Source organism: Propithecus coquereli, unplaced genomic scaffold (genome assembly GCF_000956105.1).
Source record: "Propithecus coquereli isolate 6110/MARCELLA unplaced genomic scaffold, Pcoq_1.0 Scaffold123, whole genome shotgun sequence".
In the NCBI taxonomy this organism is placed as follows: Eukaryota; Metazoa; Chordata; class Mammalia; order Primates; family Indriidae; genus Propithecus; species Propithecus coquereli.
Genome location: NW_012136414.1, coordinates 2,883,893 through 2,906,325, shown reverse-complemented (window position 1 = coordinate 2,906,325; position 22,433 = coordinate 2,883,893). Strand labels below are relative to the sequence as shown.

Here is a 22,433-nt window from a genome sequence, read left to right as displayed (position 1 = left end):
TTAAAATAATTTAAAGTGGTGATAGAACAAGTAACACACTGCACTTCTATTGATGCAGCAATCCTTAACCCTTGAACCTAACTTGTACTTGCACTAAGAAGTCAGAAAAACTGTTTCTAGTTGATCTACCAAGGCAATTTCACATAGTTTGGTTGGGAATAGTGCTGATGATTTTCTCATTTAAATGATGCACAAAGCACTAAAAAATGTGGCTCTTTGCTAAAATTATCCTTCCAAGGAAAAGAATGGAAAACTTTTTTAAAGAAATTGTTTACAACTAATAAACGGGTCAAGATAACATTGCACTATGAGATCTAAATACATCAAAGATATGTGAAGATACCAGAGATTTCCTCAATTCTCTGCAAAGTAACCAAGACAATTCCAAAATGTCTTATTTTACTAGAAATCAAATTTCTTAAGTATTAGCTATCTAAGATCATACTGAGCAGATAGTCACCTTGGAAGCAGGGTTAAGAAAGGTTTGAAAGTGAGTAAAGAAGAAGCAAGATGTTTTGAATCATTAACAGCACTATACATGAACACAGAGATACAAAAACAGCTAAAAAGGCAAGGACAAAATTTAACAGTAATGATGATTTATAGTAAGATACTCTGAGACATGACGGAAGTCTCAGTACACCAAAAGGAAAATCTTGTTTGCTCAAATTATTTGTTTCTTCTGTCTAATGAATGTAATTCTAATATACAAGTGATAACACTGGCATTTCTTTGAAATGTTGATTCAGTTTAATTATGAAAATCACCAAGGTATTTTCTAGCTGCTGCATCACTCCCTGTACTAAGATTAATCACATCAACATCATTCATTTAATCTTCAAAGAGGAAGCAGTTGTCCACAAAAGCCTTCAAATAGCTTCATTAGTGCAATTTTTCAGTCTCAAACACTTAGCTGGCAGCATATGATTGAGAGTAAGGTCGGTCATTATATTCATCTATTTCCTAATCTAATTTTTTTAATGTTTCTACATTTAATGTGTTTAAGTGTGGAGTTTTTACCTTCTCTTTGTTTGGCAAGCAGCTCAAAACATGAAGAAAATATGGATTTTGATGAACAAAATACTTGGTCACTATGGCTTCACGTCATGAAATTTAATGTACAGGCCCATAACCAGTTCATTTCCCCTTTTGGGGTTTGTTTACTGTGAAAAGAATTGGACCTAGAAACATTGTGTTTTCCTGTCTCTTGTAGACAAAGAAAAACTTAGAACATGAGAGACAGTCCCTCAGTCCAGAAACCAGAATTACCATAGTCATTGTAAATAAAATTTCTTTTGTGTTTTAAAATACAAGATAGATTTTATGTTTAAAAATAGAAATGATCAACCTCACTTTTGTTTCTCTACTAAGACCCATTTTTAGTACCCTTTCTTTGTTAAGAGTATTAATAATTCTTTTCCTTATTGAAAACCAATAGGGATCAAAATTCCATAAAATAACACAGTATTTTTGATGCACTGATCAACTCATAGTATCAATCATTAAAAATTACTCAGTTGCAATCAAAAACATTCTCGGAAAGACTGAGAGCAGAGCCTGACACCAGCGAAGTGTGGTGGTAGAGTTATTTGTAATTACTGTGCCTACTCTGAAGGGTTATAAAATGTGTCAAAAGTAAAATTTGCTGAGCCCCATTACCAAGAAGCAAAACTTGCTAACTGGCGCTTTAAACTTTGAATCTTATAAAGGAATGATTTATTTGACTTTTGACTGGTCCACTTGCAGAAATCATTACATGGCAATATTCAGTGACTGTGAAAAGGGGAAAGAAAGGATAAATCATGCAGAGACATTCTCAAGTTAATATCTGGCAACCATATATTGCCAAATTTGTAAGGCGAGATCTGTCCATGGTGGTGTAAATACTGGTGTGTATTTACAATTTAGGCAAAGGGTTCGGGGCTTTTGGTCATGAAAACAGTTCATAACCAACTGCAATGATATGATGCAATTGCACAAATTTTGTGTCCACAAATTATATAAAGAAAATTACAATGTTCATAATATTAGCCTCTTTTAAATTGCTTTAAAATAAAACTATAATGGGTTTTTGTGAAACCAAATTCTAATTGACCCAACATAATGTTAAGATAAAATATAAATATAAAACTCAGTACTCATTTCAGTTGGCATTTTTGAAAGTGAGCCTAAAATATCCTTTTAATGGTTAATGCCAGACACTGAATGCACATAATTCAAAATGAGATAAAAAACCAAATTCTAATTGACCCAACATAATGTTAAGATAAAATATAAAGGTGAAAATAACCCCAGCTTGAAAAGATCAGTGTTGCCATTTGTCCACATACATGCAAAATCACCAGGATAAAATGGAATTATATGACAGAGGAGAAAGAAACTGCATTATTTACATATGTTCAATATGATAATCAGGAAAAAATCTTGTATGCTCCTTAATTCGTGTATTTATGAAGTGCTATTATCTACTTTATGTGATACTATGTTAGAAATTCTGGGAAAAATAAAGATAGAAAAGATAAATTATCTTCTCTTGAGAAGCCTTTACTATGGTAAAAAAGGCAAGAGCACAAGCATGTCATTACAATAGAAGGCAATGTGAATAAGTGACAAAAGAGAGGAGTAACATGTCTAAGAGTTCACAAGCAAATTCTTCCTGGCCGAAACACCACAGAAGACATCATGGCATGATAGCATCTGAGCTTTGAAGGATGGGCAATATGTTGAAAGGTCAAGATTGGGAGAAAGAAGATTAAATTTTATAGTTTAAAATATTTTATCTAACCTTTCCAATATTTATGCAATTGTGTTTTCTGCAGGGGACAATAAAAGTGCTTTTGTTTTCAGAAGGATCAAGAGAATTTTTTATTAAAATAAACAAATAAATTCAAGAAGACTCCTTACTCATTTCAGTTGGCATTTTTGAAAGCAAGCCTAAAATATGCATTTTAATGGTTCATTCCAGACACTGAATCCACATGATCCAAAGTGAGATAAAAATAATAATAACAAACTTGACCAAATGTACTTAATCACATTTTGAAAAAAGACATGTTTCTTTTTCAATTAACAAAACAAATTTGTTTCTATTCATGTAAAATCTAGTTGGACATACAAATGATCATAATTTAGAGAAAATGTTTAACACTCTGAATAGTGCAGTTTTGTGGACTTTTTATTGTTTCTTTTTCTCTCTATATATATATATATATTTTTTTCAGTATCTACATGGGGTTGGAGGTGGAAATTTGGGGATGGATTAAGGTGAATCTCATAAAAACACCAGTAGTAATATAGGAAATTAAATATTATTTAATAAAAGGTAGAAATAAAACAAATAATAGAGCTTACTGAATTAATCTAATTCACAAGCACTCATGATATGCTTCTGGTAATTTCAATTATCATCTTAAAAGAATCTCTCCTGCAGTATAAGATAATATTGGGAAATCAACAAACTAAAATAGTCCCAAGGAATAATGAATGTGTATTCCTGTTTGCAAGCATATAAAGGATAAATACAGGCATCTTCAGAAAATGTGAAGAGTTCAGGAAACAAAAATGATCTAATACAAACTAATACCCAATCCAGGACCTATTTTGAGCCTTTCAAATATGTCTTGCTAATATAAGAATATGCAGTGGCTCTTTTAGCTCTGCGAGTAACTGAGAAGCCTCCTTTGCAGAACTCTAAGGAGCTGAGAATCACCTTTCTCACCATCTTTCCTGTCTTCTATATATCCTCATAAAATATTTACTGTTCTTCTGAATGACCACTCTGATTATCCTTAGACTCCTTTCAGATTCCCTGATGATGTCATGGAAATGTTAAACCCATTATGCTAAGTTAGGACCTCCATCTGCAGTGACCTCTTGGCACAAGCTTCGAGGACAGCATGATATTTTTACATAAAAGTTAGTCTTCATTCAAATCCTCGAGGTCTGATCCTGAAAAAACACTGACAGCTCAATCAACCCTAATAAATACTTAACTAGGTCCATGAAAAATAATAATAATACAATTCCCCCCCAAAATCCATTACACATTTACAATTGAGTCATAAAAATGCCTATTAAATGTACAATTATTTTACCACATTTTTATTGGAAAATAAGTATTTATCCTAATTTACAGATTTAACCCAAAGGTGGTACATGACATTCCTTTTCATTAAGCTATTAGGGGAGTGACGAGTGACGGGTCCCAGCTCTAATTATCTTTAATGTAATGCTTCAGATTGATCATGCATAATGCAATTACAAATCATAATTAAATTAATTTATATTGATTTAAGATTTTATAAGTTGTTAATAACTACAGTGCAGTACATCTATTTCCACAAGCTAACATTAATATTTTCAAACTGCCAAAGCACTTCCTTCTTCTTACTCTAATTTTGTTCTCATTAAATAAGTTCACAAACTTGTAACTACTTTATGTGGGCGAAGGCTAGCTTCAAAATCCTATAGGTAGGAGTTTTGAGCATTTATGTAAGATTTCTCCAAGGAACGATGTCTAATACATTATTAGTACATTCAGGGTCATCTGAGTTTAAAAGCATATCTATCTCACAGACACTTTGCCCTGCTCCATCTGTGCCTTCACGGCCGGCTAGTACTGTCCCTGTACATAACACCAGTTTCTCAGTACGAAGTCTGGTTGACTGACTCGGAGACACCAGAGGAAACCAACATCAATGAAGAAGACCTTTCCTCGACATTACTGAGGGGTGGAGAAGAATCTGGAAGCCAAGGGGAGGCCCAAGCAAACGTTGCCCAGGTAACAAAGCCCAAGAGTTGGGCCCGCCCAGATTCATTCTTTCTCTCTTCACCCTAACCATATTCAAGCAAGAAAATTCCTTCAGAAATCTTTACATCATAAGGCAAAGTCCACACCCAATGAGTGGACCAACAATCCACAAAATCCAAGGACATCTCCTGCCCCATGTTTCTCTCTAGAACAGAAGGAGAAGTTGAGAGAAGGAAGGAAGTTAGATGAGAGAGTAGGAGGATTAATGACTCCGAAAGCTCCAACAGTGTGTTTTGTAACAGAAACAAACATTGGACAAATTTGTCAATTCAGTCGTGTACTAAAGGAGTATTCCTTCTCCTCATGCTTGAACTGTACATCCAGACTCATGACATGCCCCACAGAAATATAACCTGGTCCTTCCACTCTCCACAAGCCTTGGAACTGGGAGGAGCGCCGTGTGGGTTGCTGCTCTCACGCGGAAGGGTGGGCCTACAGTTGAGAATTCTTTTTAATTCTTCAGTGCCTTTCTCTGAATGCATTAAATGCCTTAAGGTCCTACGAGGGGAAAATAAAAATGAAGTAGTCAGACTTAGGAGGAGTGGCTTGGAAATGAAAGTGACATGTTTATGAGAGAGGCTCGGGAATGACCATTATAGGTAGAGTTACCCGGATCCCAGCAGCCTTCCCCAGGACTGGTGAGTAACAAACACCTGCTAAGCTGTAGGCGTGTGGGCTGAAAGCAAGCTGAGGCAGCAGTCCGCGGAACGCCTCCGCAGCCTCTGCAGAGCCAACTTTCCTGCTCACTAGCGACCCCTCTAGGTCTTAGGGGGAAGCGAGCAGAGGCAGGAAAGCCACCCGGGGCTGTAGCCCGTGGCGAGGAGCCCACCAGGTGGACTACTCCGTCTGAGAGCGTCTGGAGCCGCGGGTGTAAACGCTTTCCCGTCGCCAGTCAGCCCTGCCCGCGTAAACGTGGCAACAGAGCCCGGAGCAGGGATCGAGCTCCGGTGGCCCAGGGCCGGGAAGGGCAGAGAAGTGCAGGGACAGCACTCCCTCATCACACGACCGAAAAACGGACACCTCAGGGATCCAAAGCGGGAACTGAGGAGAGAAAGGTCCGAGGAAAAACAGACGAACGCCCAAACTCGGCTGGAGCCGCCACGGGACTTTGAGGGCGTGGGAAACCCCGCACAGAGCTAGGGCGGAGGCAGCCCGGGTCAGGGACCCTCCGCCTTTATTGGCCACCTCTGGCATGCAAGCTCTCCTATGTGGGATGGAATCATTGTGTTTCAGATACAAACAAGCTAGAGCAACTCTTCCTCTGCGCATCCCCCAGCCATTGAATAGTCCACACGCGCGCGCGCGCGGCCCCGAGCGAAAAAGCAAAAGGGTGTCCAAAACTTAGGCGAGTTGCCAGGCCCTGCTCTGCCAAAGTGTGCCCAGTCTACACTCACCCCACCCTACCCTACCCCAGCCACAGAGCAGGACCGAATCCACAGGACATGCCCGGGGATACTGCAGCATGCGTTCAGTTGTTCCAGGTTTCCGCGCCCCAAGTTCTCCCAGTGTCATCACCAACTGGCAAGATCGGTTTTCCAGTCTGACTTCTGAAGACGACTCTTTCTATTCAGGCACTTTTGCCACAACATGTGAGTGGTGTCTCATTCTTCCCAACACTACAAGAGAAACCCTGAAATGGACTGTTTTTGCCTTAGCCAAAGATTTCAGAAAGATTGTTGAGTTGGGAAGAGGTCTTTGCCCCAAAACGTTTTTGAAGAAGCGGAGGAGGGGGACAATTGAGCATTTTCAAGCAATGTCCAAGCACGTTGCTGGCCTGGAGAATACAGTTAATTCAATCAAATACAGCACATTATTTTCCTTAACTAACAATACTCAGAGATAATGATATGGATTTCCTTGGACTTGAGTTACAGTTTGGCGGTAGCCTCAACGCTGCATAGACACTGTGTGCGCTGTCTCTGGGATTGGGGTAATGAAGCTCTACCATCCAGGAATTGGAAATTTTGGGGAGAAGGGGGAAATCCATTATTAAAGAACTATTTTAGGATTTAAAAAAAAATCTGGCTTTAATAAAGTCTTCCAATTGAAACTAAATTTTAGTATTTGTTTGGAGAAAGTGGGTTTGGCTTTTTGTGGTTTTATTTCTTTTTCCTTTTTCTTTTCTTTTTTCTTCTTTTCTTTTGGCATCGGTATGTGTGGCTAGCAGTCTAGGTTGTTAAGTTTCCAAGCAGGAATCAGCTTGAAATGCATGGATTCTATTATATGTACAATTTAATCACAAGGTATTTAAAATAGACATTTCCATCTAAAATCCAATCAGAAATCAACACAGTTCCTCCAGGCATTAGATGATCATCTCGATTTTGCATTTGTAAACTGGGAGGAATAAATGTGACTTGTGGATACCAAGAGGTCAAGTACGGCTGCTCAAATATTTTTCTTACAAAATGACGGATTTATTAGACAAATAAGTAGCCCGGCTGATGCAAAACCCCCAGTGATTGAATTTTGACGTTAAGTCAACAACAACTCGAACTACATCAGTGCTTCAAGATTTAGTTATGATGGTAGAGATTACTGAACAAATAAGAGCCAGAAATGAATACAGATTTCTGAGGATCTGCCCCTGGCACCCTCTTCTTGACATTCTCCTCCATATGCTCCTCCTATTCATACTGTATTATAATTAAAGAACTTGCCTATGCCTTGCAATCGGAAAAGAACTTTAAAATAATTAGGCATATTTTCCTGTTAAAAAAAAAAAAAAAACAGGCTCAGGGAGAAAGCCAATTGAGTTTCACGGTAAATTCTTTCTTGGCCTGAAAGTCACCGATCATTAGGAGGGAGAATGCAAGTGGGTGCCTTTCTTCCTCTTTCTTTCTTTCTTTTTCTTTCTTTCTCTTCTCTCTCTCTCTCTCTCTGTCTTATTTCCATTCAGACTTTTGATAACTTATTCTTTCCCTGTCCCCGCTCCCTCAATGTCCTCACCCCTCCACCCACTTTCCTAGAAAACATCGCTTTCTAGAAGGTTTTAGGACTTGGGCCTTAATATCCCACTGAAGATCCGAATCCACTGCTAAATAATTAAATAGCTCACAGACTTTTAGTAATATTTAGATTTCACCCCTCCTGGGACAATGGCTGCCCTGCCACCCGCCCTCCCTGGAGCTGGCCATGGTGCTGAAAATTTTGTGTGAATTTGTTGGGGAGGGAGAGCACCATTCATGGAGGCTTTGGAGGAATTATTTATCTTTGCTCTTCATGAAAGGAAGCTTAAATAATTGAGACTACATTTAAACATGAAGTAGTTCATTTCTCATCTTTTCATGAAGAAAGGGGACTAATCTGCTCCTAGTGTGAAAATCTGCCTTTTATTTATTCTATGGGTGACTTCCTTATTGTAGTGGAATGGTGACTCCTTTCCACTTGAGTCTTGTTGAGCCGGCTAAGAATCCATTTCTTACACTTTCTCCTTCTCTTATTCCGCAAATTTCAGCTACAGTTTGGTTCCCTCTAGTTTATGGAACTGCTTATTTTTCAAGGACAAATCTATATTTGATTTTAAGAATTTGTCTGATCAAGGACTTGAGACAATTTCTCTTTGTAGCTAGAAATTTGCTTTCTGGGTATCCAGGCACAAATCACTAGAGGCAATAAACTGGTACCAGATCTTTATCCCAGGTTTTATTTAAATACAGTAATAATTCCACTCTGTAAAATAAGCTGCCCATCAGGGCTTCTGGACCAGTTTGTCATATACCAATGCAATGTATGCATGTGCCCCTAATCTGTACAAATGTTTTCATCATGCTGGGTTTTCAATCCTCTATTGTATTAGTTGTTTTCCTAGTAAATAAACCTGGAAATCCAAAATTGCTAACTCTAAAATGGCAATATAATTTACTAAATAGAAAGGAATGTTTCATAATTATTTTGCCACTTCCCAGGATTAAATAAGTTGTGCAAATGAAGCTCTTCTACTAGTGAGGGGGTGTAGTTCTCTTTTCATCTTCCTTTTAAAATACTGAATAGTACCTTCAGTCCAACAATACATCTGTTTACAGTTTGCCTGAACTTGTTTCTGGATTTATATTTCAATATGCTCTTTAGGATGCAAAATTCCTGTCAAATTAAAGAGTGCTCATGTCTTGCCCGCTTCCAGCAAATCACTTGCAGCACCTAATAAATCCAGCTGGGGTTCCTTCCATGGCCTGATGCTGCCGAAATCATTATTGTCCTGCCTTGTTTCATGTCAGAGGCCTCTTCGCCTCATCTGTCATGAAACCAATTTCACTTTATTTACATCCATTTGCTAGTTTAATTACTGTGCTGATGAATAGCCTGAAGGAATTAAGTTACGAGTCTTTGGAAACCCAAAGCGACAGATATATGGGCTACCTTTTAACTACAGGGAAAGAAATGAAGGCTAGTGGCATGCACCAAAATTTAAAGATAATAAGTGTTTCTCCCTACCTAGCTACTCTTGAAATTCAGGATGATTCTTTCTTTATGTATTCATCATCTCCTGGATGAAATACAGTGTTTTAGAATCCTTTATGTTTACAGATTGACTGCAGTTCTCTACAATGCAATACAATTTTCTATTTTTAAAATGTCCTCTTTTACTAAAAGAGTCACAGATGATTTTTCCAGCCAAACCAAATAATCTAAAGTAGTAGTGTTTTTAATTAAAAACACCTATCAATATTAGCTTTTCCATGTAACTGAGCACTTACTTCTGTATGAAGACAGATAGATGCCTTTGTGAAAATAAAGAATGTTTAATATCTCCAATCTAATATACAATACAAAGTACTCTACTTTTGCACTATAAATATTGTAACGGGTCTCACTATATAAGTTTTTGTTTCTTATCATTGAGTACAATTTCATAACTATCTTCTTTAATGTATTTTTAAATCATAAATAAGAACATTCTGCTGGCTCTCTCCTTCACATGTCCAATAAAATAGAGACTTTGAGTGTATGTTAATGACAGGAGGCTTGTGGTGTGGATGAATAATCTATGCTCTCAAATATATATAAGTAGTCAATCATTTGCATATATATTTTTTTTAAACCTAAGATCAAAAAGCTTTTCAGTCATTCTATTATCTTATAAATTAACTACTGTAGTATAAGCCTACTAATCATGAATTTAAAATTTATGAAACATTTTCAGGAAAATTCTTTCTTATACTTTATCACTAATTATACATTTTAAAACTTAAAATTGTTAATCCAGAAGTTAAGTCTTCATGTGGTCCATCATCACTGCCAATTAAAACAATAAGTAAATGTGCCCGAACTGACTTTTGATTTTATGTTTTTTCTATCTCCAAGTAGCATTGCACACGAAAAGAATGTAACTCCAAGTACCTACATGCTTTCCTTTCATTACTCTGTTTCTGTTATAGTTTCTGACATTTAAAAATCTGATTTCCCTAAAATGAATTTAAGGCACATGACAAATATATTTATCATTACAAGACAGAATTTAAATATTTTTTTGATAGACCTAATGCACTTACTGATTTATACCATTTCTGTGCTGAGTACATAATTACTTCTAAGGTTGTGCAAACTTTCTAAACTAGTTATTTAACTGAAAATTATTTTAAACATTCAAAGGCAAGGGGCACTTCTAAACAACAAAGAAATGAAAAAGGTGGAAATGTTCTCATTTCTTCTCCTCAAAAGAATTAAACACTAATTTGCCATCCTGTATATTCTGAAGTTTCATTTATCATAAAACCAGTGTAAAGGAAGGAAAAAAATGTAAACACATTACATTTACTCTCAGAAGAACTAAAGGGGATGAAAACTCTACTGTCTGTGTAGATATATATTAATAAATTATATATTCATTACAAATCCCCCAGGCACCTCCCTCTATGCCCTCCTTACATCCCCTAAACACACAATTTTCCTATTCTCCCCCTACTACTTTTAATAAAGCTCATCTACACACACACACATACACACACACAAGTACATAATAAAAACAACTTTTTTGTACCAAGAGAGTCTTGCCTATAAAAGTTTTGCAATAAAGGAAACCTAAACAGGACCTTCCAGGTAAAATTTCCTTCTGTTCAGTAGAACCAGACGCTATGCTAATTCTTTGGTAGACATTTATGAACAGTCTTTAATTTGAAAGGAAATCTGTATTGGTTGGCTTTAGATATTTTTATTCGTTTTTAATAAAATAAATGAGAATATGGGGATAGTAAATGCTTATTCTTTCCTGCTCCCCCTCCCCCATCTCTCTCATTCTCCCCCTTTCTAAGACTCTCTCCTCCCTCTCCAGCTCTTTTTGATTAATAGATCCATGTGGCTAACGGCCTGACATATGGTGTGCGAAGCAGCTTGAGATAGTACCTTAGGCATCCCCTACGGCCATTAACATATTAGGGGCTTATGTGCAGTCAGACAGTCAGACCTCATCTAGAGCCAGCATTTTCAGAAAGGCTGCACCCCAGAGCTGTTTGATAGAGAGTTTCAATAATGCACCACTCTTCAATTTTAAGGGGGTTGCTTCTGGTGCTGAAACACTCGAACAAAACCGGAGTAAAGTTTAGAAATAAGACTCAGTTACATTCAACAGCAACAGTAAAAAATGTGCTTACATCTGTTTGTATATGGATATGCACATGGAGGCGCAGCTTCAAGCTCACAAACACGCACCAGCTCCTGAGTATTATCAGTAAACAAGCAACGTCAGCTGCCTGGATTTATTTTGTTTAAAGATTTATTTTGCTTAAAGTCTTCTTTATACCTAGAATACTAACAGTACAGCAACAGTACAGTTACTGATAGAGATGCAGAACAAAACAAAACAAAACAAAACAAAAGCAAAACAAAACATAGCAGAATGTTTAAGAAAGACACTATTCTGAATCATTTAATTTTTTTTCCTAGAAGAAATTAAGCGCATTTTTATATATGTAGCCTTAAAACAAGAAAAACAGGAAGAAAATAATGAAAATTTAACTTTAAAGAATGTAGATCATATTTTAAATATATTTGCAGATTAAATCCCTGGAGAAGTAACCCATCTTATTCTACAAAATCTGAAAGTTTACAAACAAAAAGTCTTGACAACTACTGTGAAAGGTGGGGAAAGCCTCAAAGATGTATGTGTATTTTTAGATATAAAAAATTTATATATATAAATTTGGACGAGGGAGATGATACTCAAAATCGAAACATATATTTCACTTGAAGCTTGTTTAATTCACTTTAACCTCGTAACTGAAGCTTGAAATTCGCTTTGCCCATGTTCTTCTCCTTCCAGCCTCCTGCTGATAAACCACTGTACCCCTTTTGAACTGTACTCTAGCTGTTTGCTTGGCAAATAGATGTTGTTCCGCCCTATTAAACCTTTTAGGCAGTTTCATCTTCGGATTTCTCAAATACAGAGCTAATAAGGAGGTGCTTTGATGCCGTTTTACTTTCAAACTATAGCCCTGAGGCATTAAAACGCGCAAAAGGTAACTGGAAAAGTAAATTGCCACGAGCAAGGCGCGCCCTCCCTTTTAAAACCGCTCCTACCCTCTGCAGCGCACTGCGTGGCATCCGAAAATCGCCCTGTTCCTGCACAGAACTACGTCCCGTTGGCAGCCCCTGGGGTTCTGAACCGGTGCCACATTACCAGGAGGGTGAAGAGAGAAGAGGCACTTTTAAGTTTAAAAGCCCTAGAATCCCTTGGGGGAGGGGAAAGACGGGAGATAGAGACCAAGAAGCTTTATAAAAGTTGATTCTAGGCAAACAAATATCAGGTGGGAGTTGAAGATTAGGAAACGGCCGCGTGCTTAAGCAGCCAGTAACAAAACTTTTGCATAAGGCGTGGCGGTGGTGCGCAAGAGCCTGTTCATAGGCGCTAAGGCTGATTTCAAGCCTCGGGTTCAGATTACGCTTTGGAGAGAAGACTCCAGCGTGCACTCCTGCCTCAAATACACTTGATCCCTTCCCCGCCCAAACACACACACACACACACACACACACACACACACACACACACACTTCCTTAGTTTAATATAAGCAAATAAAACACTTGAAACATATCTGTTTTATTTAAAACTGGTATGAAAGCATCAGGCTCGCAAAGGCGTCTCTGTCCGTCATATTTAGGCATATTTTCAGAAGAAATGCAAGCCCCCGGGAAATACTTCTCGCCCAGAGTCGAACGATCCTACCTGCTTTTTTAAATGCCCGCATTTCCACTGCTAACTCATACAACACAGATTGAGCAGAGTGCAGGACAGTGGAGCCCCAATGTCAGCCTCAGAGCTCCTTGTCACATTCACCTTCTTTTTCTTTTTCTTTCATCACAACGTTTGGTAACGTCGCATAAGTGATCGAAATTAACATAAATCATTATTAGTTATTAGGATTTGCTCTAAATTACACTGTGAATATCGCACCAGCCCCATCTGCCGCCCCTGCTCTCGCAGCAATAGATTGCAGATAAAATAAATGTCCTTACCCCATTAGAAGGTTCCTGTCTCTGTAGCCAAAAGCCAAACAAAAGCAATAAATACCGGGCTTTTTCTCTCCACTATTCAGCTGTGACTCTTTTCATCAGCTCTTCCTCTAGAAAAGCTCAATAGCTGCCTGAAAATATTGCATTTTATATCACCAAAGGGCGATTAATATTGCATTAACTGTATTTAACATTTTTTTTAAGCGAGAGTAATCTACAATGAGTTAGTTTCTGTCAGCAAGTACAGAGGGTATCAGAACGACTGCAGACCGCTTAAGATATCCGTACGAACGTATTATTTGTCTCACACGCAGTATTTTATTTATATATATATATATAATGTTAGAGTGTACCGCGCGATGTTTGAAGTGGAAGAAGCCGTGCTAATGGTCTGCTTAAAGTATTCTGACACTGTCTGGAGACAGCCAGGTCTCTGCCTTCATTAAATGTTTATTGTCAACACTTGGCGAGGACAGGGGGCAGGGGGAGAATGAGACGGTTGCAAGTGAATTTCCACCGCTGGAAAGTGTCAACACTTTATTTTATTCTAATCTGAGTCTACAAAAGTTTGTATACATTACGTTGCACTGAGGCCAGGCGTCAGATTACCAAACAAACTTTGGTTTGTAATTCGTTTTGCCTAATCAATAGAGGGAGTCTCTCTTCGCCTTCCTTTCCCTCTGCCAACTCTCCATCCAGGCTCTTAGCCCCTTGCGTTTCCCTTCACCTGTTCCTGTGCTCTTCCCTTTCTACATCTTAAAGGAGCGACCTCCCGCGGATGCGTGGTTGGGACACAAGTTGGGACACCCGCGCTTTTTCGCCCCACCCCGGGTTCGCGGGAGCAGGACGCTGGTTTCAACGCGGGTATTTCTCCGGCTTCTTTCAGACCCGAGATTTCAACCTCAGCTTTGCGATTCAAGATTTCACCAGATACTCCGGGACGAAAGGTTAGCAACCAGCCTTCCTTTCGCTCCGGGTATAATACAAATCTGTGCCTGATAAATTCAAATCTGTAGCAGGGCTTTGGTAATGTGCACTTTGGCAGCGAAACAGAAGCCAAGATGGTATTTCTCCCAATTATTTTCAAAACATATAAACCAATTATGAAACTTTTGTGGGGTTTAAGACTGTTGACTTAGGCAAACTGTGGGAAGGAGTTATTTTCAAACTCTAGGAGATGTTGGTCCATTCCCTCTTCTCTCAGAACGTCCTCGTAGGCATTTAGGAATCCGAGGGGAACTCAGGAAGCACCTAATCTCGAGCGGCGTAACTCCGCGCAGCTCACCTCTCGGAGGGGACTCGGCGCGTGCAACACGCATGTGCGGCCTGGGCGCGCTCCCCACGCGCTCCGTGCGCGCCCGGTCCGCCCCCGCTCCCCGTGGTCCGCACCCGCTGGCCGTCCCTGCGCACGCGCGTCGGATACTCGGGCCTCGGTCCTTAACCTGCTCGAGTCCTCCCGGGTCTGATCGCGTCCCGGCAAGGGCCCCCAGGCAGGTGTCTGTCCAGGCGTCCGAGCAGAGTAGCGACCTTGGGCAGCTAGAAACCTCGGGGCCGCTGGTCTCCAGGCAGGCGGCGGAGGGGTGCAGACAGGATGCGCCGCGGTCTCTTCGACGCAGATCCCAGAGCCTCAGCTCGCGCACTTGGAGGCGCTGGGCCGCCCGGGTGGGTGTTGCGGTGGGAGAGCCAGAGCCCTGCGTGGGTGCGGGGAGGGCGGGTCTCCTCCGGCTGCAAATTCGACCCAATCAGCTCTGCCCGCGGTCCGAAACGGCACACACTGGCCCACCCGCTCCGGTGTCCGAAAGTTACGCGGCGGAGACAAGCGAGCTGCAGAAGGCAGCTGGAGAGGAGGGAGCAGCCCCACGAGACTGTCCCCGAAATAACTCCGGAGTCCAAGGAGCTCCGGGCGGCTTAAGTTTTGCTGCCCCTCCAGACCTGCGCCGCGCCCTGCACAGCCACCTGATTTGGGGAAGGAGTCAGGCAGGGCTGCCCGACTACCATCCAGCTGAATTGACAACAGTTTAGACTAAAGTTTTTAATTAGCTTGTTATCATTTATTTTATTAATTTCCAGAACTCTCAGGCCATGAATTATTCAAAAAGCAAGCCACCCCGAGTGGGGCGGCCGCTTGCCTTCGCCGCACGTGCCCTGCCCGGCCCTGGCCGCGCCGCTTGCCCGCTGCCCTGTGAGCCAGCCTGGCGCAGGAAGCCACCGTGACGCGAAGGTTTGATCAAACATTAAGTAACGTAATTATTGCGACAAGGCTTATCTCGCAAGTGAAAAAGAGGCCCCTGTGAGAATTAGCATTCGGCTGCTATTTTTTAAAAAATCAAAATTAAGCTTGCGGTGTTCTATGAAACAGCCTGAGAGGAGAGTGTGGCTCTCACTGCGGGGCTAAGGTTGCAGCGTCAATAACACCAATGGCCACACGGTGCCAATAATAATTGTGGTCATCACCTTTACCATCCCGCTGGCCACCAAGGCCGTTGAAACCGGGCAGGGAATGCTAGCTTTATCCAGGATCAGAAGCTTCACTTCCAACTTCACGGACAAACTATGAAAGCCTATCAGCGTGAAAGATGAGTAGGGATGCGTCACGCAGGTGCGATGGGAGAGGCCGGGCGACGAGGCAGGGGGAGGAGGCGGGGAGCGGGGCCGGCCAAGTCAAGTGAGTCCTCCGCACTCTAGGGTTCGTGTAGGAAACGGACGAAGTAGTCCTAGTAGCACAAGAAAGTAAAAATCGATACAGTCACGGCAGAGGGTGCCTACGGTTTATTTATGAGAGTGTAGTCGAAGTTGAGAGCAATTTCAGAATACGAATTAAACAAAAATCTATTTGGAAGCTAGTTGATGGGTCTTGAGGACATTATCTGACCTACAGAAGGAGCAGGACCCCGAGCTAGGACCCAGGAAAGAGAAAATTTAAATAGATGGCATAAATGTGGCAGATGCATTTAATGCTTATTTATCTTTTGCCTTTTTTACTTCGCCGCCACCGTCTGGATTTCCTGAGAAGCTGAAATGCAAACGGAGCCCAATTCTGCGACTCTCTCAAGCTTATTTTGAGGTTATTCTTTAAAAGAATCCAAGCCACACATTTTATCATTTCCACCCGCTGACTGGTTCAGGAATCCGGTTAGAGTGAAGTTCCGCTCTTCAGAACCAGAAAACTTTGAAAGGCCGAACTATCAAACTATCGCTGAGTGGCAAGCCTTTACACTCTCTTCAGGAGGACATTTTGTTGTTGTTGTTTATTCTTTCATGGGTTGACAGTTAAAGGCGTCTTAGAATAATCTTATTATTCCATCCAGCCATATACAAATTCATTCACCAGAAAGCAAAGCATGTTTTTGTTTTGCACAGTTTCCTACTACATAAAATAGGAAACTCTGCAAACCATGTATTTTCATGATCTATTTTATTAGCATAATAGTTATCTTTTTATTTGGTAAAGATTTGACTTAATATAAAACAAATGCTTAAGTTCTTAATACATACATTGATCATTATATAATACAAATGTATTTGCCTGCAACATTTCCTTTTGGGGCAGACTTTAGGAAAAAAACCAAAAACCTCTGTACATCTTTTCATTTTTTCATTCCTGGTTCTCCAACAATGAAATATCATCATACTTTTCTATAAAATAACGTGATTTTTTACAAATGCATTTTATTTAAAACTTTGATGATATTGCAAGTCAATAACAACAGAAACAAATCAATTTTAATGAAAGAGATCTATTTTTAAAAATACCTCTAGTGCTTTCTTAAAACAGTAACAACTGTTTAAAATCACAGCTTTTAAAATGTACTATTCTTTTTTGAACATCAAGGGTTTTGTTTCACAGATTTGCCGGTGAAATTAAAAAGATTTGGCTAAAATAGGATGACTTCAGAAGGTATAATTACAGTTATTAAGAAACTTTGTACATTTGGCATCTGATCTAGTCCCAAGTCACCAAGAAATAGAGAATCTCTGGTCACTCTGGAGCAGTAGGTGGCACACTAAATGTTCCAAATGAACAGAAGCATTTGACAAGGTATCTGGATAGATCAGTGGATGTTTTTAAAAATTTATTAACCTCCAAAGAAAAGTCACTTAGTTACAGTATTTTAGAAGTGTTTTTAGGCTAGAACATCACATACAAACCTCCAAATGCCTCTGTCCCTGAACCTCAGTCTAAATGTTTTTCAGTGCCTGGTTATGTATTACCTTTCACCACTCTGAGTGCTGTGGTTTAAGAGTTTCTATAGTTAAAAAAAAAAAAAAAACTTTTATAAACACAGGCAACTAATGTAGAATTCATTTTATTCAGAGCACCACTTTTCACATGAGTTATCTGAAAGCAAATTCTGATTCAGAAAAAAAAATACATCATTCTCATCCTTTTCCCTCATATCATCCCCCTTTCAAATCCTCCCCTTCCCCATTTTTTTTTGTTTTTTTGTTTGTTTGGGTTGTTGTTGTTGTTGTTGTTAAATTAAGTCTCATTTGCTGAACGGCTCTACCAGGATTTGGCCCAGTATAAACACAAAAATGCACCCAAATCATAAAACTGCTCTTCTTTCAGTTATGTTTTATTTGTAAGTGTACTGGGACGCATCCCCCTTTTGTATTTTGGCGCACAGAAATGGTTCTGATAGAAGTGGGGGAGGAAGAAGGTTAAAGAGAAAAGACATAACCAAGGAGAAAGATCAGCAGACATACATGGACAGGTAGATCAATCCGTGAGACATTTTAGGATTAACATTGGCAGTATGTAACCACTGTGTGAGGGTGTGCATTAAATAAAATATTTACAATAATCTTCCTTTTTTCCTTTTCCTCTAAATACAAGAATATGACAAAAATGTTGTGTTTTCAGTGGAAACAGGCAGTAGACTGTGAAATCACACTATCCACAAAACGGTCTACCAGAAAGCTAGTCCAGTTTAGTAGTGCTCAGTTTCAAATGCATAGAATGTTTGCCCTGCAAACAATGATATACAACGTAATTAAATAAATAATGCCTAACCAGGGTGAAACCTAATTGTGTTTCTTTCCACAGTTTCAGATCATGCATGATTTCAGTCTTGTTAAACGACAGGTTTTTTTTTCTTTTCTCATTTGTTCTGTTTTCAATGTTTAGTTATGATTAAAGGATGGTAACAAACCATCTCCACATGAGATCCAAAGAGTATCTTGTACACAAAGCAGGCATTTTACCTAACCACCTTCAACTGTCTTTCTCATTTATTTTAATCCATCAGCAGCTTGTAAGGTACCTTGATTATTACTATGAAATACTATACATAATTTTCTATTTGGGAGACTGATAGTGCAAATTAAAGTTCTTGTTACCCAACATTTATCCCCAGTAATAAATGACTCTTGAAGAATAATAATAATAAAACAGAAATACTTGTTCTGCTTTTTCCCCCAACATGCAGACCTCTGAAACAAATGGGGTGGGGGGGGGTTGCTTTAAATCTGTCTTCCTCTCTTCTGGGATTTAGGTGATTTTTCTCACAGCTAAGTCCTGCCCCAACAGAAAACAGAAACTTCTCAACATTTCGATAATTTCATGTTCTCCAAGAGAGGAGGAAAGGGAACCTGGAAGAGCAAGACGAGTTTTGTTCAGTGGAGAAAATGGGAGGTCTTCTCTCTCCTATAACTCCCAACCCATCAGTTTATTTGAATTAAGGGGTGCTGATGGTGGGGGGAACAAACAGGTAGTTTAAAATAAACCACTCTAAAAAACAAATGAAAGGACAAGCTAAGGTAAAGTTCTATGAGTGGGGAAAACAGGCTCATTTTGAAATAGTCTGTTTTCTAGATCTTAAACATAAGAGCAAAAATAAATAGGAAATTCTTAAGATTGTTTTCCTAAAATATTTATTTCAAAGCCCCTATTTGTCTTTTAGTCACCTCAGAGACTGTGCCTCTCTCTCTCTAAAGACCCTCACCCCACGGGGACCAGGCCACAGTCGTGTAGGCCAGGCCACTGCAAAATTTGGATTTCACCTAAACAAGCAGCCAGCCTCCCACCCAGCCCCTTTACTACTGTGCCCCACTCACTTCCCGGCTTTGGAGAGCAGCCATTGGAGTCTCACCGGAACGAAGGAAATAAATCAAAGAGGATATGAATGGGGTGGGGTGAGATTTAGAGGGAAAAATTAAATACACAGAACAACTAGCTTCGCTATCTAAAATTTCACCTTCCGGTTCATTTGGTTTTCGTTTTTGACTCAGTTCGTGTGTGTCAGGTTGGGGCGGTCATAATAATGGTGGTGCTCTTTTTTCACTTCCTTGTGGGGGGAAATGAAGCTACATATTATGGCTCCCGGGAGTTAACTTTCTAAAGCATTTTTCTTTCCTTTTGTTCTGTTTTAGTTTGTCTTTATTTTTGTAGTTTTTGGTGGTTGGTAGGTTTGTTTTTGTACATTGTTCCTTGGTCCCCAGGAGATTTTGATAAGTGTCTCTGGTCAAAAAGTCCATTTCCCTACCCTTCCCATTTCTCCCCCCACCCTACCCCCCAGAACCATTCTGCTCCTTGAAACCCCTGCTCCAGTCTCCGCTTTCCTTCCCCCCACTCCCCGCTCACCCAAATGCTCCCCCCTTCTCCCCCGCCGTCCTCTCCTTTCTCCATACCTAGCACCCCCATCCTCTAGGCTGGGGACAGTAAGGGCAGGAAGAGCAGAGTGGGGGCGAAGGAAAGAGCTCGAGGAGGGACTCCCCAAATGCAAGCAGGTAACGGACACTCCAAATCCAAGAGGAGGCAGGCAGAGGAAAGCCCCCCCCAAATGCCTCATCTGCTCCCCGCGCTGTCCGGCACCTCCCAACCCCCTCAGTAAGTGGCAGAGAATTTCATCCGCTTCTGCTTCTGTCTCTGGTTGCAAAACCACACCCGCACCACGTTCTTTTTGAGGTCCAGTTTCTCGGCGATGGCGGCGATCTTCTCGGACGACGGCCGTGGCTGTACCGCGAAGTAGGCCTCGAGGGAGCGCTTCTCGGGCGCGGCGATGGAAGTCCGCTTGCGCTTCTTCTCGCCGCCGTTGAAGAGCTCTGGCTTGTTCATTTTCTCGCGCTGCGCGCCCTCAGCCTCCTCGAGCCACGCCTGCAGGATGGGCTTGAGCGCGATCATGTTGTTGTGCGAGAGCGTGAGCGACTCGAACCTGCAGATGGTGCTCTGGCTGAGCGAGCCCACGCCCGGGATCTTGAGGTTGGCCAGCGCCGAGCCCACGTCGGCCTGCGTCACGCCCAGCTTGATGCGCCGCTGCTTGAAGCGCTCGGCGAACGCCTCGAGCTCGCGCGGGTCCGTGTCCGAGTCGCAGATGGACGCCAGGCCCGCTGCGCCCACCACGGCCGCAGCCGCCGACGCCGCCGCCACCTGCCCGGCTGCCGCCGCCGCAGCCGCCGCCGCCGCGCCGTGGTGCGCCGCCGCCGCCACCAGCCCGGGGTGCGGCAGCCCGGACGGCATGTTCATGGCGGCCGCCGCCGCCGGGTGCGACAGGTGGCCCAGGCCGTGCATGTGCGGGTGCGGGTGCGCCGAGCCGCCTAGCAGCCCGCTGCCTGGGCCACCGCCGCCGCCCCCCGGACCACCACCACCACCGCCGCCCCCGGGGCCGCCGCCGCCCGGGCCGCCGCCGCCCCCGGGGCCGCCACCGCCCCCGGGGCCGTCGTGGGCGCCGCCGCCGCCGCCCGCCGCGCCAGCGCCGCCCGCCCCGGCCATGAGCGCGAGCGACGGCGACGAGATGTGGTCCAGCAGGTCGCCGGGCTCGAGCGCTTGGTGGTGGTGGTGGTGGTGGTGGTGGTGCGCCAGCGGCACGGTGGACGTGGACGTGCACGGCACGCTGTTCATCGTATGGTACGTGGCGTCCGGCTTGAAAGGATGGCTCTTGCCCTGGGACACGGCGATGTCCACGGCCGCCAGCGCCTCGGCCCGCGCCAGCAGCGTCTCGTCCAGGCTGGCGAAGAGGTTGCTCTGCAGCTGCAGGCGACACAAACCAAACAAAAACCCACAAAACCAAAAGAGCAAAAACAAAACAACAACAAAAGAAGCACAAACAAGCCGGAAAGCGTAACATGCGAAGGGCAAACACAAAGCAACCAAAATAACAACAACAGGGGTGGGGGCAGTGGAGACCAGGAAAGACGGAATGGGGGGACACATTGGCGACAAGGCAGAGGGACAGACGAGAAGGGACGGGAGCGTGGAGAGGGAGCAGAAGTAGGGGGAGAAGGGGGCACAGGAACACATTCCGTGAACGGGGGTGGCAGACGAAAAAGGAGGGGGAAAAGAAGAAGAAGAAATGGAAATGTAACTCGCAGCCGGGGACCCTTGTCACACACCCGAGCACGCACAGAGACCGAGGCGTGAAATTAACAGAGAAAGTGGAGGGAAGTCGAGAGTCCTGGCCCCAGCGCTCCCCACTCTGATCTCAGGCGCCCGACACGGAGCCAGAGGCAGATGGGAACACACTAAGCGCCGCTGTACAAAACGTGCCTCGCAGCGGGATTCCTCTAAAAACCTCTGCCCGCAAATCCCCGCACCGGGACCTGCACACACCAGCACCCGACATGCAGAGTCTCGGAGACAGGGAGGGGGCGGGCGCGCGGGCCGGGGCCGCGGGCGTGGGGCGCTTACCGGCGGCGTGGGCAGGCAGGCCCGCCGGATGGCCTCGGAGCTGGAGTGCAGCGACGGGTACTTGTGCTCAGGGAGGGTGGGATGCATGGCAAAGTGAGGCTGCTTGCTGTTCATGGACATCATCTTGACGGCTTGGCATGTATATCCACAAACACTCTGAAAGTCCGCGGGAAAGTGCGTACGCCGGCTCCCCCGGCCTTCCCTCGGAGGCTGCAGCCGCGGCGGTGGCGGCGGCTGGCGGCGATCGCACTGCGGGCTGCTGCTGCTCCAGCGGCCGCCCCGCGCTCCCTTTGACCGCGCAGAGCGCCGCGCGCCGGCCTCGCGGTCCCGCTTCTCCGAGAGCTCTAGCCCTGCGCGCCGACGGGATGCACTCCTCTTACACCTGAGCCCCAATTCTCGCGGCCGGCCTGGGGAGCTCTCGCGAGAGCTCGCGGCCCCGCCGCGCTGACAGGCATCAGCTGTCTCCGTCTGTCTGGCGCGCGCTCTCCCTGTCGGCGGCGCGGTGCGTCTGCGCGCGCGCGCGCGCGCTCGTCCGGCCGAGACCCGCGCGT

General features: G+C 43.0%; 1 protein-coding gene across 1 annotated transcript; it reads right to left on the bottom strand.

Moving 5' to 3' along the window:
- Positions 1-17,815: 17,815 nt before the first annotated feature.
- On the bottom strand, positions 17,816-22,230 carry POU4F1 (POU class 4 homeobox 1). The gene is made up of 2 exons (XM_012637763.1): positions 21,883-22,230; positions 17,816-21,225 (listed from the first exon to the last, which is right to left on the bottom strand). Exons 1-2 carry the CDS (start codon positions 22,003-22,005, stop codon positions 20,083-20,085), a joined length of 1,266 nt encoding a protein of 421 aa, XP_012493217.1. The 5' UTR covers positions 22,006-22,230; the 3' UTR covers positions 17,816-20,082.
- Positions 22,231-22,433: the final 203 nt, after the last annotated feature.